This window comes from Adiantum capillus-veneris, chromosome 19 (genome assembly GCF_014529385.1).
Source record: "Adiantum capillus-veneris isolate H3 chromosome 19, ASM1452938v2, whole genome shotgun sequence".
Lineage (NCBI taxonomy): Eukaryota > Viridiplantae > Streptophyta > Polypodiopsida > Polypodiales > Pteridaceae > Adiantum > Adiantum capillus-veneris.
The window spans coordinates 113,965,574-113,987,871 of NC_140949.1; the positions used below are offsets into that span (position 1 = coordinate 113,965,574).

At 49.0% G+C, this 22,298-nt stretch overlaps 1 protein-coding gene across 1 annotated transcript in view; it reads right to left on the minus strand.

The window, feature by feature from the left end:
* Positions 1-1,653: 1,653 nt before the first annotated feature.
* Positions 1,654-22,298, minus strand: part of LOC147434690 (uncharacterized) — a 93,381-nt gene continuing 72,736 nt past the window's right edge. The window contains exons 8-12 of the mRNA XM_086490014.1: positions 2,896-2,981; positions 2,579-2,820; positions 2,312-2,424; positions 2,100-2,227; positions 1,654-1,982 (exon numbers count right to left, since the gene is read on the minus strand). Coding sequence (XP_086346140.1) covers positions 1,908-1,982; positions 2,100-2,227; positions 2,312-2,424; positions 2,579-2,820; positions 2,896-2,981 — 644 coding nt within the window. The 3' untranslated portion in view covers positions 1,654-1,907. The remainder of the gene's footprint in view (positions 1,983-2,099; positions 2,228-2,311; positions 2,425-2,578; positions 2,821-2,895; positions 2,982-22,298) is intronic.

Genomic DNA, 22,298 nt, shown 5'->3' on the forward strand with positions numbered 1-22,298 from the left:
GAGAGAGAGAGAGAGAGAGAGAGAGAGAGAGAGAGAGAGAGAGAGAGAGAGAGAGAGGTTGTGCGCCTCCCCTACGCGCGTCCCTGCTAGCCTCAGCTCCCTTCCACAGCCTTCAGAGCAAAAAACTCGCCTTCGATCAAACCTCTCTCTCTCTCTCTCTCCCTCTCTCTCTCTCTCTCTCCACATGTTGACTCCCTGCGTTTTCACTTTGGAGAGAGGAGAGGATCTCTTAATATTCTTGCTAAAGAAATGAAAAAAACTCATTTTGGGGACCTACTTTATGCCCTTACCTCCATGGGCAAGAAGTCAATCTCTATTTGCACACTTCAATGGCTCAGGCACCAAAACCATTGCAATTCTATGTTGGGAGATGCTAATAGACTCAAGCACAATACTACTATTATTTCCAAGAAAAGATACGAGCCTCAACATGACATTTATCTAGAACTAACAAGATCTATAGTTATGTTCTATTTCAATGAGATTATTTAAATGGAATTTAAGATATCAATAGTTTCCACACCATTGAAGTTTCTCCTAGGTTTTGAAAACAAAAACTCACATTTATTGTTTATCCTTCAGCCTACAAGCTACTATTTCTTGCAACATCATGTGGATTTTGGATTTTACTTACATGGAATCATAACTTCTTCCATCAAAGTACTCTCAACTAAGTTTGCCAAATGTTTGATCAATGTTCCACCAACTGAAAATCCTAGAGCTACATAAACAATGGTTGGTTTGGAATTTTGCAGCTGAATAAACTTCATGCAAAAATATGCCACCATTTGAACAATTACAAAGAGCAAGACATCCACCATGCCACACATCTTCCTTGAAGGCAGATATAATGTGAGCAATCAAAACACCTTGGTCTGCTTTCTTAAACAAGCCTGAAAGTTGCTTCACTTGAAAAGGTAGGTCCATTTCAAATGTATACCTACTAAAATCTTCTTTTGGTTTTAGTTTGCAATGGGTCCTTTCATTTAAAAGCCTTATACGACAACCTCCTTTTCCTTTCATCATTTTAGAATGCCAACACGAAAATTCAACTTGTTTTGATGGAAGGTTCCATCTATGAAAATATATCTTCTTCTAAGTGACGTGCTTCTATGTCGTCTTCCCAAGAGTCAATTGGCACTTCTATATAGCCAATCTTCAACATATTTTCTTCTGAACATATGCCCCTCTGCATTGGCAACGAGAAGGAAGATTTAGATGCATATTCTTTATTATTGAGAGAAATGGCAGCTTTCTGCTGAATAAGGATCTGCACACACTTAACATGCCCCATGTTTTCAGAAAGGGCATATGTCTGTTTTGAACCGAAGATAGCAAAACAGACTCTGTGAATAGCTATGCTCAAGGGCTGACATATTCTTTGCAGGGGTCTAGCTGACTTATTCTTACAGAAGGGACAAAAGTGATGATCATCATGCTCCATTTCTTCATCACATCCCTGGCCCTTATTACTAAAATGGCTCCTGCCATGGCCGTGGCTCCACAAGTTTCTCAAGTAAATTCATCATTGAGTTAATCAACACCTGAGTATGTAAAGCACACTTTTGCTACACAAGATTAGCATCATTCCTACAGCAGATCTTTCCATTAAATCATGTTAATAGAAATGCACGGTAGGCATTGCACGCATGATTGTTAAAATTGCACCACAGCAGAAATGAGTCTATCGAAAAAAACAACAATTGAGCAGCAAGCTGGCACAGGTGAAAAAAGCCCAATGTACGTCCGCAAACCAAACAAAATGGAGTAAGAAGACTGCCCCAGATCACATCATCAGAGCATGAGAAAGCACACTCAGCATTGCAAATACTTCAAGACTCCCCACAAAAAGTTAGAAACCCTCTTTATTTATTTCTACCATCTGATCCTGACAATTAGAGACACATCTACGTCACAATCGCCAATGAGCTGCAGGGTCGCAGTCGTTCCTTGATCTCCAATGCTAACCTTTCCTCCAGATTCTTTGCAAAAACAACATAAAGCCTCTCAGAAATCCTGCTCTGAATTGCTGAAAAGCCTTGGAATAATGGACAGGAGAAAGAATAATGAACTTTTGAGATACTTTTTAAGAGACATACCAAAGCGTCTGTCTGAACACCAACGGAAACAACCCTCCTTGAACCAGGAGAACCACACTCAAATTCATCATTATGTACACCTTCCACTGAAAGGCTCAGAATATCCTCAACCGAAACTGCTCCCTTCACTGTGCAAACACACAATAAGAAGTAAGAGTTGAATGTACATCGTAGCTCCTCTCCAGTTCAATATTTGAAATGTTTGAGATCACCTCCTGCATGTAAGGAACCACAGTTAGCTAGAGAAAATAAGTCTCTACATGGTTTCTGAACAGCTGGATTTTGGGTGAGAGCACGAAGAGAGACCGCAGTTCTGAGCAGATTCCTACAAACAAAGCAGTGGCAACAAGCAGGTGAAATCTCTCTTTGGGCATATGTGCTTTGATGTGTTTGCTTAGTACTAACTGCAAATCCTTGGGCTCACCAGTGTTTAATGATATCTTTCTTTGCAAACTAAAGCAATATCTTGAGACACTTACATCAAAAGTTTCTGCCTCTGCATAGTTGTCAATTTATCAAGAGAACATGGAAGCTCTGGTGGCTTTACATGATTCACCTCCAAGTCCGTTGCACAGTGAGCTTGTTCCTGAGTGCCACTAACGTTCTCCACCTCAATGTCATCCAAGCAAGCATACAGAAACCTCATGGCTTCGTCTGCACCACTGACCAATTCAACTGCCCTTGTCTGTTCTTGAATGTAGCTTTTGATCTGTTCTAGCTCCTGCTGGACCTACCAGTTAAACATCTTCAAATAACAAAGCCCATCTTCACCTTTTAATCTTTATGGTATGAATACCTTCTGTCTTTGTCTATCTTCCTTCCTGTGCTCACCCTCCAGCATTTTCCTTTGCTGATCATCAGGCTTGTCATCGTGAATCCCTTCTGTTGCAGGTTAAATTGAGAGAGGAAGTATTAGTTACTATGTTATTAAAGGCAAAATGTACATACTTCAGACACGCAACCTTTAGTTTCAAATAGCCTATTTATTGAAGAAAAGAGAGGAAAAAACGTTCAAAACATCAGTTGCCTTGGTCATAAGCCAACATGCTATAATGCTATTCCAATGTATTATCTTATGAATTGGGATGGGATGTGTATATGTACTCAACAGCCGATAGGCAGAGACAATTTAAGTGTCTCTACTAACATAATATGGCGGAAGGGGGAGCCCTTTACACGTGTCGCAATCTGCAACCTGAAGGCTAAAGTCCAAAACAAAAACAAGCCCCTTTGCACGCGATAAAGAGGGAGAGAGGGGGAGAGAGCTTCGGCAGCCGGGCGTACTAGTTCTTATTTACAGATGACTTCAGAATGAAACCTCTGTGTTGAGAGTGAAAAAAAGGGGGGTGTGACCTACCCTCAGTGATGGTAAGGTTTTTGAGAATGAAAATGAGGCCAGCTTCTTCTGTTTCAACTGCCGATTATGAGACGCTTGATTAATGTCAAGCGTGTGCTGCTGAAAAGTCCATTAGGTGGGCGGGGCCTCCAGCTGCGAGCCTGAGCATGAGGCTACTGCCATGGACAGAGCCATTGCTCAAGGTCTACGTGGGAGACCTGGTTTACGGCGGCAGATGTGACCTTGAAGTGAGAGGAGGCCAAGAGTCAAGATTGGGCCTTAACGCGCCCCAACAGGGCTGCCCCTCATGCTTGGGGAGGCAGGCAGATACAAGAGAGGGGGTGCAAGGGCTTAGGGTTGCAGAGCCGCTGCAGAAAAGAGAGAAGAAAGAAAGAAAGCATTATCTTTTTACGTCTACTAGAGGCCAAAATCGGTCTCTATGACAAATCAAATATACATGTGTGTGCCATCCATCTATCGAGAAAGGAAAAAAGCACAAAGTAAAAAAATGTGGTCTTGTGGTAAGTGGGGACATGGATACAAGATACAGGGTATATGAGGGAGGAGGGATGGAGCTCTATCTCTAGGAGGTACGGGTGCACATCTATATGCTCAGAGAAGTACAATCATGAAGTGCATGAAGATGACTAGCTCCTTCCTATGTCAAACTAGGGGTGCAATATCTGGTACATAGGTGTATGTGGAATAAGGGCTGCAGGTATGATCGCAGCTGGAATCTGCCAGCATCTGAGCAATACTCTGATGGACTGCATGGTGGTGGCGAATTTAGATCTCTTGGATCTGTATGTGATGAAGTCTCGGAGCTCTGTATCCTACAGCTTGGGGGCGTCTCCTAGCTCTGACCGTCTCGGCCTACTATAGAGTACCCCTTTCTGTGACTGTGTGACGGATGGCAGTAGGGTTGTGGTCCTCTGGAATTAAGTCTGTAAGTTGTAATTGTCTGCCACCCTCTGGTGCCGCTACAAGTGCCAACAATGTCTCTCTATGTTTATGTATCTCCACTAGAAAATGGCTAAAATGGCACTGATCTCTAGACTCCAATATCTGTCATAGGGTGGGCTGTCCTGTTAAAAGACCATATCTATCTCTGATACACTCATATGCTTTAAATCTATAGACAGCTCCTCGTCTTCAGTCTCCCTCTCTGTGCAAAGCCGACAGAACCTTGCAGCTTGGGGGCTATGAGCAGCTCTTCTTGTCTCTGTCTCTAGCCAATTTGATGATACTCGGGGCTGACCATCGCCACTCGTGAGCTATGTGGGATGTATGTGTCCATGTAGTGTGTTTTTTGAATGAACCTCTCGTCTAGCATGGTCAAGAAGTGTTCGCTGTAATACAGCATCTTCGGGGGAAGAGGCTATCTAGGGGCGATCCATGTCTCTCTGATGTAGAGCTGCCATAGATCCTGTCTTCTTAAGTACTAAGTTCCTTTCACTGTGTGAGAAATCGATGAAGGGTGAGTCCAGTCATACCAGGAGGGTGGTAATCTATCCATGTCTAGTCCATGTGCTCCAAGCCGCTCTCTCACTTGCAAGTACCAAGACTCTTGCTCGCCCAAATCTGAAATCTTTTTTCTTTTTGCAAGAAAAGAGATCCATTAGTTTAAAAAACTGCCCAAAGGCTACAAACCCAGAGTTACACGGAACGGGAGGGTCGGGAAGTGGACAGGAAAGGAGGGGGGGGGGGGGGGGGGGGGGGTGTTGGGCATAGAACGGTCGACTAAAGTAAGGTTTGAATTACCTCCATTCAGCTTAGTCCCAAATCAACTCCTAAGCAAAACCCCAAAACTGCCCTCAAACTTCCCCAAATCTGCCCCCGCCTTCTGCCATTCCGCCTCACGTTCCCCCCCGTTCCGGAACACCCTTCCCCGTTCCGGAATGGCATTCCGTTCTCGACTCCGTGTCAGGAACGGGACTCGTCCAGAACACCGTTTTGGAACGTTTGGGTTGCGTTTCGTCCGTTCCCTATTACAGTGTAACAAACCACCTCTACGAGAGAGGGCTATATTAAAAAAATGGAGAGACTCTCCCAATGAGAAAAAGTATGTACAATGAGGGGTAGATCACGAGATGGGAGGAGGAAAAAGCCACGCTGGTGGCTGGTAGTGCCATCTAGGCGCACCCTGAACCATGGTGAAGAAAGGCATTGGGCGCCATAGTCGCAAGAAAGCCTCTCCGCGCTCTCACATGCGGTCGGAGCTGCCCTGAAGTCTCTCAAACTGGCCCCTGAGTGTATGTAGCGGGCCTGCCAAATGAACCAGAGTGTAAGGTTGCAAATGAGCTCCCAACACCACTCGCTATCACTGCACCACTCCTGGGGATGAGCTCGGTGGCAAGCTGTAGTGTAGGTTGACCCTCCTGGATCACTATCATCTTGCTGGTGGAAGCCACTCAAAGTGGAGTGTCGGGCCCGCGAGAGTGGACCAAGCTGCAGCACCCCAAGTGCACTGTCGGGCTGTAGACAGACACCCGCTTCGCATTCAACTTTCTTCTAGTGTGCAAGTTGTCTGTGTTGGGGTATAGGCGTCTGTGCCTTGCCCAGCCGCCCAGAGTCTGGGCGCCCACTGACTTGTATACCTTATACATAGCATAAGTGTATAGGGGGCTGCTCACTCTTTGGAGTCTCCCCACCCACATCGTGTGTGTGTCTCCTTCTCTCTCTCTCTCACTCTCCGTCCTTGGTGCTCCCCGATCCCCTTCAATTGGTATCAGAGCTATGGTGACCGCGGAGAGCACGACGGCTTTAAGAGCTTCGAGGCGATAGCTCGCTCGCTCTCGACGGTGGAGTTCGATCGCGGAGTTTCACGGAGAGCGATTTTAGCTTGAGGAGCATTGTCTTTGGAGCTTAGGAGCTTGGTGTGGTCAAGCTTGGTCGAGGAGGCGGTTGCGGCTTCCTTGGTGAGAGGAGCTTTTGAGCTCAATGGAGCTCGTTAGAGAAGTGCTCGGCGGAGGAGAGCCTGACATTCGAGTGCTTGGATGCTGTTGTGGCAGAGCTCTTGCGTTGGAGCTTGCATTGAGAGGACATTGCATCACGCAGAGTGGAGCAGGAGCAGGTTCAATACTGTGTGCAGCTCGTTTTTGCCATTTTCAGGCTCTAAAACGCAGTTTTTTGTGTAGCTCCGTCATACAGAGTCAAATCTACATGATCCAGGAGTCTAGGTCAGGGTTTTGGCACGCTCCGGACGCGATGGTGATGTCTATTTGTTGAAATTATGTTTTGAATTACAGCAAGTACAGCAACATGTTTATTTGTGCACTTTCGGGTCCCAAAAACACTGTTTTTGGTATATCTCACACACACGGAGTATTTTCTGCAGCAACCAGCAAATTCATAGGTGTACACAGGTTTTTGGATATGCATTTGTCTAGAGAGCCACTCATGCGAGAGTGAGCTATGTTGCCATGGTCTTGGCGGTTTTATGTATGCCATATATGGATTTGTGTATTTGTTTATGGCTGAGATTATTTGAGTGGTACTCCGGCAAGAGCGGGTATGCTCATATGTATGACTTTGTGAGGTGATTCCGGTCGAGTTTATTCCCGGATTGGCCATTGTGGCATATATTATTGTCTCTTTGAGGTTTACTGTTGACATTTTGCTCCAGTTACAAAGGAGACTCTGCCAAAATTTTGTCAGATATTTATGCGCGATTGAGTCATATTGACTTGTGATTTTGTGCAAGGTTTTGCACGCTTATTGGTGCAACTTTGCATCAGATTTTACAGTCATATTTGCAGACTTTTGTTGATGCGATTCGAGCCAGTTTAGGGCTGACTTGTATTGACATTGTGGGAGCTCTATTTTGGAGTGTGTCTCACAGGTTTTACATTGTGTTTCTGACCATATTTGTAGACAGTTCCCAAGTGTTGTTGGTGAGGTGGTTTTGCTATCTAGCTTGCTACTTGTGCTCATGGCAGAGACAGGTGATCGATCAGATTGTGACCTCTCACACATGCGCATGTTTGATGGGTTAGACTTTGCGGCATGGAGAGAGTGTATGCTTGATGCATTGACACAGCGAGGGTTGCATCGACCATTGAGTGGTGATGTAGGTAGACCTTCAAACATGTCTGACGATCAGTGGCAGGAGCTAGAGAAGATGGCACTATCTACGCTCTCTTTGCACCTTGCGGAATCTGTATATGCTCTTGTTATGTATGAGACTACTTCGAGAGCACTTTGGCGCAGGTTACATGAAATGTATGATAGATCTGAGTCATCATGGACTCGTGTGAGACATGTACATTCACGAGCACGCCGACAGGTGACATGTTGGTATTGTGGTCATTCTGGACACGTTAGACGGCGCTGTTTTCGTCGTATGCGACATCGTAGGAGACATGGCAGTCTCAGAGATGTATGTAGTGATGCCATGGACTCAGTTGCTTTGACAATTGAGGCAGATGTAGTGTCGGAGTATACTAGTGACGGGGATGTCACTTTTACCTCGAGCTATGCACGAGATGCTATACATGTGGATAGTGCACTCCCTTCGCAGTGGTTGCTAGACGCAGATTCTATGTTTCATGTCACGCCCAATCGTGCATGGTTTTGTAGCTATTCTAGCGGGATGCTTGGCAGTGTACGTTTGACCGATGGATCGGTGCATGCGATAGCAAGTACAGGAGATGTGAGACTGTCATTACCGAGTGGTGCATCTTACTTGTTACGACATGTGCGCTATGTACCAGATTTGACAGTGAGTTTGATCTCGATTGGTCAGCTTAGAGATTGTGGATGTCAGATTTCGCTACGAGAGCGAGATTTTGTGATGCATTTGGGTTCGCTAGTGATTGCGAGAGGTGCCATGAGTGGTACAGGTTACCCATTGCATGTGGATCACGGGAGAGACGGTGTTGTCTCTGTGATCACGCAGCCAGGTAGAGAGCGAGAGAGCAGGCGAGTCTCTTTTGCTCATGGGTTGCAGGGTACTTTGCATGGAGTGCAGAGTAGTGAGCTCATTGTGCACACAGTTGGAGCATGACTTGAGCAGTCACACAGAGAGGTGACAAAATCATACATGCATGCTTTGCTAGTGACTGAGCAATGCAGAGAGTCAGTTGTGCGAGATACTTCTATGCAGGATAGACAGGTAGAGCGGTCTTGCTCTAGTGAGTCACGACAGGAGGACGTTGTGCAAGAGTCTATGCATATGGAGTTAGAGCATGAGAGCTCTAGTGAGTCACAGCAGATTGAGTGGTCATGTTTGCAGTGGATGATTGCAGAGGAGACTAAGATGTCAGCGATTATGCAGTCATCCCTTTCTATGCTCGACAGTGAGCATGGGGATATAGTTGTGCAAGATATGTCTTCCAGCAGACACCTAGAGCAGCTGGTTTGCTCTGAGGTTGCACGACAGGTTGATGCATCTTTTGCGGACAGTCAGGAGATGCATGTGGCTGACACGCCTTGTCAGTCAGAGATGCCTATTGCCAGGGATATATATGTTGATGCATGCTCCGTAGAGCTAGCAGGGCCCGCTAGCATTTCATCGGCATTCGGTGGTCTCATGTATGAGATGTTGATCTTGAGATCGGATATCGCAGCTGCAGTGGGAGCATTTGCAGTTGGGATTGTCAGTCGTTTGTTGACTGATGATGGCATAGTGCACGAGGGAGATATGCAGGTATTGCGTACATACTTGCAGTACGTGTGCGGTATGTCTAGTGGTGTATAGACTTACACGGGAGCAAGACAACCGGATGCACACAATCACAGTCAGCCAGTGGGTATCGGTTGAGAGCGGTTTTCTCTCACCTTTTGTAGTCTTTAGACTAGGTTCTCTTGCTTAAAGGCACAGTCACCTTTAAGTGGGAGGTTGTTGGGGTATAGGCGTTTGTGCCTTGCCCGGCCACCCAGAGTCTGGGCGCCTACTGACTTGTATACCTTATACATAGCATAAGTATATAGGGGGCTGCTCACTCTTTGGAGTCTCCCCACCCACATCGTGTGTGTGTCTCCTTCTCTCTCTCTCACTCTCCGTCCTTGGTGCTCCCCGATCCCCTTCAGTCTGAATGTCAAAATGCGGTTCGACAGGTCTTCATCAGTGATGAGTTCACCACCTCCCCCTATGCAAAGACAGTTGAAGGGATTTTGTGCAAGGATAAGGCAGAGGATCTTGGGTTCTGGAAGGAGCTCAAGAGTCTAGACGCACGGGTAAAACCGGTGGTTCATTTGCTTCGAGTTCTGGATGGCATGGATCCTTGCATTGGCAAGATTTATGAGGCAATGGACCGCATGATCGAGCAGCTTGCACAGCTTGAGCCGAAAGTAGAGCAATATGAGGAGATCCATGCGCTTTGCAGCTCGAGGTGAAATTCATATGCCTCTCCTTTACACGGGGCAGCCTACATGGTGGATCCAGAGTTCCAAGGTGCAAGGCAAGAGACAGATAGAGAAGTCATGAACCAATTTACAGAGATCTTAAACAAAATGGTTCTAAACAGAGATGGGCGACGCATTGTCAGAGATCAGTTGAGACAGAACAGAGAGATGCGGGGGTCATTTGGCAATCCAGACGCTCAGATTGATCGTAGGAAGATAGGTTCAGTGCTATGGTGGGAGGACTATGGCTATGATGGCCCTGAGCTCAGAGATTGGCGATCCGTATTCTCAGCCAGTCAGTCAGTACCTCATGCTTGGAGCAATTGTGGAGTACCTTTAGCCACATTGCTTCCAAGAAGAGGAATCGGCTTAGAGTGGAGAAGGCTAATGATCTTGTCTTTGTCAGCGCAAATTTGAAAATACTTTGCAAGAGTACAGACAAACAGACAGATCATTTTACACAATGGGAGATGGAGCAAGAGGCTCCTCAGGCAGGTAGAGATGCACATCCACCAACACCAGCTACTTCATCCGTGGCTGAGATCGAGCCGGGCCTAGAGCTCGATGATGAGGAATGGGAGGATGTGTATGATTTACAGCCAGCTACTACGAATTGGGAGGCCTCTCAGGCTAGTGGCTCTTGAGTCTTGAGTCTTGAGGCTCGAGAGTTGCGACTTTAGGACTTCCATTATCCTTACCTTTTTGTATGGCTGCTAGAGCCATGCCCTCTTTGACATTTGTAGCTACTAGCATCTTTATGGTATTTGTCACCTTCAGTCTTTTGGTATTGTGGCCACTAGTTTGGCCCCCATGTAGTCTCGACTCTCATTATGGTATGTCACCTTTGGTTTTTTTGTAGCGCCTTGTGCTATGTACTCTGGGCGCCGCACATCCCAATCAAGCCATATTAAGGTTGAATGCTCTTCAAATCGTGTTTTTTGTGGGTATTAGAGTCAAAGGACTCTAGTACTACTTGTATTCAAACACATAACGCTAAAAAAAACAATATTTGGGTGTTTTTTTAGCCTCCCGTTCCGCGTCGTTCCTGTTCCGGACCCATTCCCGTTCCCCCGTTCCGCAGGGAGGCCCGTCGATGTTCCCGTTCCGCGTTCCGAGTAACTCTGACCTTAAGTAGCAGGGGATTTTTTGATCTCCCCTCAATTACCTCGAAAGGTGCTTTTCAAGTGGAAGTATGTACAGTGTTATTGTAGGCATACTCCACTAAGGGTAAGTACTTCTCCCATTGGGACCTTTGATCTACTTCCGTTACATCGGCTTTTAGTAGATCAAGAATGGTTAGGTTAGCTGTTTCACTTTGGCCATCCGTTTGCGGGTGATAGGCCGAAGAGAAGTTTAGCCTTGTCCCTAAAATTTCAAAGAGACCCTTCCAGAAATTATTGGTCATTCTAGGATCTCTATCCGACACTATGGACATTGGCAAGCCATGGTAATTGAAGATTTGTGATATGAAGAGGGTTGCCATTTGATGGGCTTTGATAGTCTTTTTGACAGGTATAAAATGAGCTTGTTTACTGAACCTGTCTACTACCATCCATATTCCCGTATTCCCATGGATAGACTTAGGCAATCCAAAGATAAATTCCATGGATATGCTCTCCCATGGTGAATTAGGGATTGGCAAAGGTTGAAGCAATCCAGGTTGCTTCCCTCTATCAAACTTCGTCTTTTGGCATACCACACATTTAGAAACATACTCTTGTATGTTTGCTTTCAGGGTAGGCCAATAGAAACATGTTTCAATCCCCTTTTAGGGTAGACTGAATCCCTCTATGCCCCGCATAAGGAGGAGCATGAGATTCATACATTACTTTCTCACGTAGTGAGCTAGTAACGCATAGTCTATTGCCATAGAGAAGATAACCATCTTGTAAGGTAAATGGTTCCTCTTTCTTCCCTAATGCAAGGGCTGAAATCACATCTCTAAAATCGGGATCAATAGCATACTCATCTATCATAGAAGATAGATCATTGTGAGTTGCTATGGAAACCGTATTCACTCTCGGCCGTCTTGAGAGTGCATCGGCTACTTGATTATGCTTGCCAGCAATGTGAGCAATATGAAAATGAAATTGTGAAAGGAAATTTTCCCACCTCATTTGTTTTTCGGAGAGCTTGGTCTGCGTCATGAAGTACTTAAGACTTTGGTGATCCGTTCACAAAATGAAAGGAGTCCCCAATAAATAGTGCTTCCATGAGTCTAAGGCATGTAGAACTGCGAGGAGTTCCTTTTCATATATGCCTAGAGCTTGCTCAACAGGATTGAGCCTTCAACTTTCATAGGCTATGGCGTGCCCTTCTTGGAGCAAGATAGCTCCAAGGCAATCATCACAAGCGTCACATTGGACCTCAAATGGCTTTGAGAGATCCGACAGTGTAAGCAAAGGTTGAGAGATAAGCTTTTCGAAAGCATTGTTCTCTTTGGTAGACCATGTATACCTAACGTTTTTCTTTGTTAGGTCATGTAATAGTCCTGCAATTTGTGAGAACTTTTCTATGAAGCATCTATAGTATGCACACATACCTAAAAAGCTTCTTAGTTTATGAAGATTCCTTTTTTTTTCCGAGAAAAAGATCCTTCTATTAGTTAATGAAAGCTGCCCATAGGGCTACATCCACCTCTGCAAGAGAGGGCTACAACAAGCATGATGGGGAGACTCTCCCAATGAAAAAACAGCATATATACAATGGGGCTAAATCAAGAGATGGGAGGAGGGAAAAGCCACACAAGTGGACAGTAGTGCCATCTGAGCACCCCCTGGACCATGGAGTAAAACGGCCCAGGGCGCCAGAGTCGAAGGAAAGCCTCGCGGCGCTCCCGCATGCGGTCGGAGCTGCCCTGTAGTCCCTCAAGCTGTCCTCTGAGAGTATGGATCAGCTCTAGCCAAAAGTCACGAACAGTCTCTGCTGGTGGTACAAGGCGAGCCTCAAAGATGCGGAAACAACGGGCCCGCCAGATGAACCAGAGAGCTAGGCCGCTGATGAGCTCCCAACACTCCGCTCTCTCACTGCTCCACTCCTGTGGAGTAAGGTCTGTAGCAGGCTGGAGTGTAGGTCGACCCCCCTGTATCACTATCATCCTGCTGGTGGAAGATAGCTCAAACTGAAGTGCCGGGCCCGTGAGGGTGGACCAAGCCGCCGCCCCCCAAGTGTACTGTCGAGCAGTGGAGAGGGCAGGCATCAGCCGAAGAACTCGTAGCCACACCTGCTGGGCCGAGGGACAGTCCCAAAGACAGTGTCGCTGACTCTCCACCAACTGGTCACAGGCTGTACATGCGGCCGAGAGACCACTATGTACAAGCCAGCTCCCTACTGCTGTGGCTCTGTGTGCAACCAACCACTGGAACAAGGTGACGCGCCTCGGCTGTCTGGAGTCCCACATCCTCTGCCAAAAAGCTACCATGAACTCAACTGTGAGACCCTCCTCCTACCAATGACGTGCTGCAACGGGGCGGGCCTCTCTTTGTGCTGCAAGTATATGACGTCCAAGCCGAACAGTGTACTGAAAGAAAGGGACTCCTGGGCGGTCTGCAGAAGAGAATGGGTCCCTCCATAGCCACTCACCAGGATCCCACTGTACTCGTGCCAGTGGACAGCACTCCCAAGCCCATAGCCTCCAGTGTCCTGTCTCAAGAGCTGCTGGGTCAGGGTCTATGACGCAAGTCCTCCCACAGATGCCCACAACTCGGATCCTCTGGAAACAACACTCTGCTACCTGCGGGGCCTCTACTGCAACTCTCTGTAATCGTCCCCCACCCTGAAGCTCGAAGAACAGGGCTGGGACAGTCTCTGAGCAAGCCCTGACTGAAATGAGAACCTCCAGTCGTGTGAAGGCTCCCATCCACCGGGGTGCTACTGGCTCGAGAGGCGTGAGCCAATCAGCTGGAACTGACTCTGAGATGTCCTGACACATGCTCTGAACCCCTCTCATGCCCTGTAGCTGGACAACCTGCACCTCCTCTGACAAACCTGTGAACTCTAGCCAGTCACCTAGAGAGCGCGCTGGACCTGCTGCCATGGGACCCCAAGAAACATGAGGCCTACTCCCAACCAAGTGGCCTCTCTGAGTGCTAACCATGGGGTTCCAGACGAGGGGCTGCCGTAGGCGCTCCTCCGTGCACGTTGGCTGTCGCTGCTCTAGGCCACGCCGCAATACCTCCCAAGAACGAAGCAAACTCACAGCGAATCGGTCCTCCAGTCTCCTGCTCAAACCAACTCGGCGCAACTCTGTAAAGATCCATCTGGTCGAAGGTTGCCAAGGGCCTCCTGACTGAGGCACCTTGGCACGAAGCCTCTGCAACAAGAACTCCTTCCAGGGCTCCTCGCCTGGAAGAAGTCCTCTGACGACGAACTTCCCAAGAAGGGCTCTGCTCTGCTGTGCTGGATCAATGATCCCAAGCCCTCCCTGAGAACAAGGAAGTGTGATGACCGACCAAGCCACCTTGGCTCGGGCAATCTGAGTGTCGCGACCTGACCAAAGGAAGTTCCTGATCAGCCTCTCTACCTTGCTGATGCAAGAACTCGAGAAGATCCAGCAAGAAGTGATGTACCACATAGTCGCCAACAACACCTGGTTGGCAACTACTACTCTACCAGCCAGCGAAAGTCGTGTTGAGCTCCAATGTAACAGCTTTCTCCTGATGGACACGAGAAGAGGAGCAATCTGCTGCTCGGGGGACAAATCCAAACCAACCTGACAACCCAAGTACCGAACTGCAGTCCCTGGAGGAATCCACCTGAAACCCTCTCCTGGCATCCAATCTGGCACAGGAGCACTACCAACTGAGAAAGCCACTGTCTTTCTCCAGTTGATCAGTGCGCCCGATGCACAGCAGAAGGTCTCCAAAGCCTGCCCACATCTGTGTAAATTGGCCTCCTGGCCCTCTAAGTACAAGGCTGAGTCGTCGGCAAACTCAGCGTCCAGAAGCTCATCTCCCCGTATAGGGAGTGCTAAGCCCCTCAAACCAACCTGCTGTGACACCAAAAATCTGCTCATCGCCTCCGCATAGAACAGAAAGAGAAAGGGGGCAAGAGGACAACCCTGTCTGACCGATCGTGTGAGCATGAAGCGCTCACCTCTACCTCCTGCCAAAAGCACCTGACTGTGAGCCTATCTGTACAAAGCTGACACCCCTCTGATCCAAGCCTCTGAGAAGCCCATCCTGCGTAGCGTGCCCTCTAGAAAGTCCCAGTCAACTCTGTCGTATGCCTTCTCAAAATCGAGAAGAAGAATCACAAGGTCCTCCCCACGGAGCCGTGCAAGGGCAGAAGCCTCCCAAAAAGTGAAGATGTTGTCAAGGATACTGCATTCCTTGACAAAACGTGTCTGAGTCCCATGTATAAGGCTCTCCAAAAGTGGCTGAATCCTCAAACTCAGAGCCTTGGCAAGAATTTTGTAGGCTGAGTTGAGAATGGTGATGGGGCGCCACTGTCGAATCTCATCCAAGGAGCCACCCTCCTTTGGAATGAGGTAAATCAGGCCCTCACTCATGCTATCCAGCATCACTCCTGTGTGCAGAATGTACTGAAAGGCACTACAAAGATCTGGGCCAAGCAGGTCCCAGTACTCCAAGAAGAAGCTGAAAGTCAGCCCATCCTCACCTGGACAGCTACCACGAGGGAGGGCCCTAAGAGCCGTGTGCAGCTCCTCAAGCTAAAGAGGTAACTCAAGCCTCTGCCGCATCTCCTCAGTCACAAGACAAGGCATCTGTGCCCAAACCTGCTCCCTGCATGCATCCTATCTCTCTGACTCGGGCTCAACCGACAGTAGCTCACGGTAAAAGTCAGTAGCAACTGCACGCATATCCTCTGGCTCACAAACAACTGACCCATCGGGTCTCCTCAACTGATTGACCTTGGCATGCGAGTGCCGAGGTCCCACTGTCTCAAAAAAAGCACCTGTCACTCTGTCACCCACCTGAGTCCACTGAGATGCCTGTCGATGAAAGGCAAACTCATGGCGCCTCTCCTCTGTGCAAGCAAGCTCCTGTCGAGCCTGCTGTAACTGCTCCTCCAACCATGGACTGTCTGGATGCTGCTCCTGCATCCTCTGTAGTGAAGCAATGCCTCGTCTGAGACGCTGCTCCTCCTCTCTCGCTGCAGCCCGTCGAGCCAGAGTCTCCTGGAGAAAGAAGTGGCTAAGCTGAGCTAGGCCTGAGGCCACTCTGTCTGCAGGTGGAGCCTGGCTGTCCATGCCCTCTGTCCATAGAGCCTCGACCCTCTCTCGGAGTGCTGAGTCCAACAAGACCCGCTCTGGGATGCGAAGCATCGTGCTCCCACTCCTCTGCATGTCTGCCACTGCGAGGATCACTGGTGCATGGTCCGAGAAGGATGTCCCTGCCAGGATGCCCACTGATCCCCCCAAGTCACTGAAGTGGTCACTAGTGTAGAAGCGATCTATGCGCGATAGATTCACTCCTCCCACTCTGCGGTCCGATCTAGAGAAGGCAAGACGCTCTGGAGGCCTCACAAAGCGAGAATGCTGCCATGTATCCGAGACCCTCAACGTCATACAAAACCTCTCCCAAGCTGCTAACTCGACTCCATGCAAAGTAGCATGGCTGCCTCCGATCCTGTCAGAAGGGTCCTCCAACATGTTGAAGTCCCCTCCTACACACCACTGGTCAACCTGTGGCAAAGACTCAACAATCTGTGACCAAAACTCTGCACGAGCACTCGCCACATTGGGCGCATAGATGTTCAGGAAACCCACAAGGATACCCTGAACCTGCATAGTAATCCACTGAGCCCTGCCTGGTACAATAATCCCTCTGCCCACAATGGCCTGCTGTAATGAGTCCGCAATAGTCATACATACCCCACCCTGGATGCCTCCAGGTCCAAAAGCAGCTGACCAAAAGGTATCATAGCGTCCACGCAAAATCTGACCACATCGCCGAATGCGGCTCTCAGACAAATGGTGCTCCTGAAGCATAAGGAGATCAATCTCTCCTCCCACAAGGCAACGCTGAAGCTCCTGACGCAATCGGCCCCGCTGTCGCTGAAACTGGGGCCCACCTAGTCCCTGCACGTTCCACGAGACGATCCTCATGGGGAGCGAGAGAGAACAGATGCTGCCGCAGCAGCAAGACGAGCTATCTTCGAAGCAGGCTTGGATGGGGAGTAATCCGCATCCGAGCGTCCTCTAGATAGGCGAGACTGCAGTGAGTGCCTGGTCCAAGCCCAAGTACAGCGAGCCGTGCGTAAAGCAACCTCCTCTGTCCAGGAGTCCTCATGAATGAATACATAGCAAGGCAAACACTGCGTATCAGCAAAAAAGTACACCACAATGTGTCTACATCCTGCTGAATCTGGGGGTGTCACCGCAAACTTGGCCAGTGGCCACAAAGTCTGCAGCAAATCTGTAACACCAAGTTCTCCCATGTGGTGAGAGAACTCGAGAACCTGTGTATGCAACCATCCCACCACTGAGTCGAGGGACCACTCTGTCTTAGTCCTGCCACAGAGGGGGAAGGAGAAACCAACTGCTGAGTCCAAGGCCTCTGTCCCCCTAGCGGCGAGGAACAAAGCGTGGACTCTGAAGCAGGCTGCCTCGTGGTCTACTACGGAATCGCCAAGAAAACGAGTAAACCCGTAATCGAAGAAATCCCAGCGGCGTTGGAGGTCAATGCTCGTCAAACCACGAGGGATAGCTGCAAGAGGAGATGTCTGAATCTGCAGAGGGGGCCGCATGAAGGGCTGACCCTCTCTCGCTAGGCGACTCGTGGCGAAGGCGCTGCCAAGAGATCTCCTAGCCGCCGGCGAGGGTCCAGTCTCCTGAGCCGACTGTGGTACTGAAGCAGGAGGGGGAGAAGGGGCTGGGGGGGGGGGGGAGAGGAGAAGCAGGGTGGGGCGGCAGAGACATGGGGGGGGCGAGGTGGGGAGTGAGCGGTAGCAGAGGGCGGGGGAGGGCATGAGGAGGAGGAGGGGAGATCGGAAGGCGGAGCGGCTGGCGAGGGTGAAGCGGAGGTGGTGGCTGGCGTAGGGGGCTCCTCCTGCTCAAGAGGACCAAAGCGGTTCCCCGTGGGAACCCACTGCTGCTGAGTAGGCACCTGGGGGACACTCTGAGTGCCAGGCTGTTGCTGTGGCCCCTGGCGTCGACGGCCACGGGCTTGCTATCACCCCTCCTCCGCTGGAGCCCCAGGCTCGGAGGGTGGCGCTGAATCTGTGCTCTGTGTCGCTGGCTTTGGCTGCGGCCCAGCCTTGGCAGGCTGGGGCTGAGGCTGGGGTGCGGGTCGTGGTCTCCTCCGTGGGCATGCCTTCGCTAGGTGGCCCATCTGTCTGCAAATGAAGCACTGGTTCGGGAGACCCGAGTACTCCACACTCTGTCTAAACCAACCCCCACTCACCCGAGGCAGAAGGATGACCTTCGGGAGCGTGTGGGTATCTTTGACCAAAACTTGTACTGAAGGGATGCCAGCCGCCTTGGCAGCTACTGATGCTGCCGTACGAGGTGTCTCCAGGACAGTTCCGATGGCGGAGCCAATCCTGGAGAGAAGTGGAAGGTACTCCCTCCGTAAACCCGGAAAGCAGACTGAGATGGGGATGTCCGCCTCCTCTACTAGCACATCCGAAGACGAGTCAAAACCATGTCGCCACTGTCGAAAGTGGGCGCGTGATGCTCGGATGGCCAATGGACTCATAGCTATGACCTTGGAGGCCATCTCGGAAGTCTCGAACTCAATCTGGTAGTACCCCCGTCCGAGAATCTGGACATCCAAGATCTTGCCCACCTCTGCGAGGAGGCGGGCCTGGAGAAGGTCTCGCAGCTCTCCTCTGCTGGGACGAGTGCCGAGAACCTTGCAGATGACAGAAGTCGCCTGCAAGCGTTCTACCTCTGTGGCAAGGCTCGCTTGCTCTGCCGGCGTAAGAGCAAGTCGAATGGTGGGCTCAGCGGGGTTGGGCGAGGGGGCTTCAGGCGAGTCCCTCTGAGGTGAAGCTGGAGCCTCCATCTGTGTCTACTGCTGAGTCGAAGAAGCGGGCGGCGAAGAAGAAACCTGTAAACAAGTCAGCCAGGCACTTTTCCGAAGAGAAAGTGCTGCCGAGCCAGGTGCAGAGGGCCTTCGGGGTGAAGAGGATGGGGGGGGGGGGGGGGGGGGTGATGAGGAGACAGCGAGGGCGAAGAGGGAAGCCGTGCACTGTGCGGGTACACAAGCAGCAGCGAGCGGGGGGGATGAAGCGGGGAAGGCAGAGCGAGAGGAGGGCAGCGGGCTGCGGCAGCTAAGGGGCAGCGCGCAGACAGGGGGGGGCAGCGGGCTGCGGCAGCTAATGGGGCAGCGCGCGCAGATAGGGGGGGGCAGCGGGTGGGTTGAGAGGCAGTGCGCAGGGGCTGAAGGGGGTGGGGGCAGCGGGGGGGGGAGGGGGGGGGGGAGGAGAGCGATGACGCAACAGCAAAGGGGGGGGGGGGGGGGGGGGGGGGGGGGGGGGGGGGGGGGGGGGGGGGGGGGGGGGGGGGGGGCGAGCAACAGTAGCGGGCCTCGATATTCCGCTCTTTATTTCTTTCGGTAGCACGATTAGTTAAGAGCATACTCGACAAACAAAGTATGTTGCCTTTGTTTATGAAGATTCCTTGGTTTAGGCCATCCTTTTATTACCTCTAACTTTGATGGATCCATTTGGATGTTATCTTGAGAGATAATGTGACCTAAATACTGAATCTCTTGTAAGAAAGACTCACTTTTCTTTCAATTAACATAAAGTTTATTCTCTCTTAAGACTTGAAATATTACCTCGAGGTGTTGCTTGTGTTCGTCTAGTGAATTAGAGTAGATGATAATATCATAAAGAACACTCCAGTAAAGGTTCGCTGGGGCTGAATAGCTTCTCCATCAAGCGGTTGAATGTGGCTGGTTCATTGGTCAAGCCAAAATGCATGACAATGTATTCGTAAAGACCAAACGTAGTGCGAAATGCGGTCTTTACAATGTCTTGATCAGCTATCCTTATTGGATGGTAGCCACTTTTTAGGTCGATCCTTGTAGCTTATCAAATAGGTCTTCTACCCGTGGAACAGGAAACCTATTCTTGATAGTGATCCTATTTCGTGCTCTATAGTCGACACACATACGATATGTGCCGTCTTTCTTTTGCACTAATAACACAGGTGAGCAAAATGGAGATGAGCTAGACCTAACCATGCCCTTCTCAACTAACTCATGCACTTGCTGCATAATCTCCTCTTGTTGAGCTTGAGAAACTCTATAAGGAGGTTTATTAGGCAGTGAACTTCCTGCAAGGAGTTCAATTGCATGGTCATCATTGCCTCGTCTAGGAGGTAGTTCACAAGGGATGTCGTCAATAAAGACATCTTGAAAGTTGAAACCCCTTGAGAAAATTGGATAACTCTAATTCCTTGTGATTGTTTATATTTTGTTTTGCTAAAGCATTAGGTTCATTTTGAGAATTTTTAACAAATATCATGTACACGGAAATAGAGCTCTTTATTGACTTATTGAAAGCCTGTGTATGTACAATGGGTATGGTGTTACCCATTCCTTAGCATCTATGTACATATCTTTTTCCATGTACTTAAAATAGATTTTCCTTTCAGGGAATTTAACATTGGCAGCCATGCAATCAAACCATGGTGCCCCTAGGATTACATCATCATGCTTGAGAGGAGAGATAAAGAAGTCCTCTTTGTCCACATAGCTTTGGAGATGGAGCCTCAATTTCCCGATTAAGGGAGTGACTGAAGCTTCTTGCCCCTTGAAAGCACCATCTGCGGGTAGGACATCTCCCATCTCATAAGCTTGGATGCCTAGCTCGGTGGCCAACTTTGTGGATATGAAATTGTGAGTAGAACCAGGGTCAAAGAGAATAAAAGCATCATGTTCTCTTACCTTTCCCCAAGCATAGCATAGAGGAGATCCTTTGTGGTGAGCTTCCTCTTCTTGGATTTCGACCAAGGTAGCTCTAGGAGGCTCATGGCGGGTGTTCTTTGGGGGACAAGCGCGGTACGCATGCCCTTGCTCGCCGCACTTGAAACAGAGGTTATCCTTTCGATAACGCTCAAGCTCTTCAAGAGAGTTTATTTTTGCCTTTATAAACTCCCTTCTCCTTAGCTTTGTTGTTATTGGAATTGCCCTTAGGAGACTTTTGGACATTGTCCTTCCCCTTAGGCTCATTGGAACCCTTGTTTTCCGTGGGCTTAGGATTTCTAGTAGCCTCTGTTTGGAAATTGATTCGAGAAGCCACCATAGTACGGTGTATAACTGCAGATATAGTGCGTGGCCTTTGGGAGTTGACATACTCCGCCATTTCTTCAGTTAAGCCCGCACAAAATTGTTGCTTTTGCTCTCCAAAATCTATCTTTTAGAAGACAGTGGCTTTGAGATGTAAATCCCAAAACTTGTCTACATATTTGAGAATGGATTCGTAGGGAGAGAGCTTCAAGCTTCGCCATTCGGTGAGCACTTTGTCTTTGGCATCGGTGGCCAAAAACTGCTTCATAATGGAAGCTCTTAAAGCTTTCATGTTCGTGGAGCTTCACCGTTTGCCCGTAGGCTAGACCACCATTGCCTGGCGGACTTTTGAAAGTGCACGGCTACATGGCGTAGCTTAGAGGACTCCGTGAAGCCCTCATCTCCAAACGCCGCATCGAATTGTTGGATAAAGGCCAAGACTTTGTCCGTAGCACCAAAGGTGCCATCGTAGGTAAGGAAAGAGATGCTCTTTCCTCCCTCTTTGAACTTCTTGAGCTTGGACGACCTCTTCCACGCGGCATAGGATTTCCTATGGCCTCTTCTTTTTTATGGTTCAAAAGTTGCACCATCGCTTTCTTCAGAAGATGAAGAATTTGAGGAAGATGGAGAAGAGAATGACCTATTTCTCGCCTTTTTCTTCCCTTGGTTCTCTTTGTCCGCACCATCACTTTCTTTCATAAGAGGAAGAGGATGAAGAAGATGGAGAAGAGGGTGACCTCTTTCTCGCCTTTTTCTTCTCTTGCTTTTTGTCATCCCTCTTTGAATTATGGTGGGGAGAAGCGTACGATGGTCTTCTCCGTTTAGGAGGTGATGGAGAGCGTTTAGCCCACTGTCTTCGTGGAGCCATCTCCGCCGAGGTGGCAGGATACTCACTTCTTTCTCGTTCCTTCGCTGGGGGCTCTTGAGTTCTCCTTTGGGAAGAAGATGCGTCATCAAGAAGCAAATTTTTGAGCCTTCATATGGATCCTCTTCTTCTTCCCGAATCGGAGAGAGGCCTCTTTTGGAAGTCTCGCAAGGAGGCTTCCTAGGTACTCTCGCGTCATGGTAGGGAGCTTGGAGAATCCCATGAGCACGAAGCTGCCATTGCACTTCACTTTGGAGGGATGGATTTCCCATGGCTTATTGAAGCCTGGAAACAAGGTAGTTAACAAACATAGGGACATCATTAGTAGCCTGCTCATTAGCAAAATCAAAGCTATCAACATTAATTTCACTCTCTTTACTAGTGTCAGCCATTCTAACAACTTTTAGGTGTACTTTGGCACTTCAAGCCCTAGTTGCTACTCCTCTTTACCC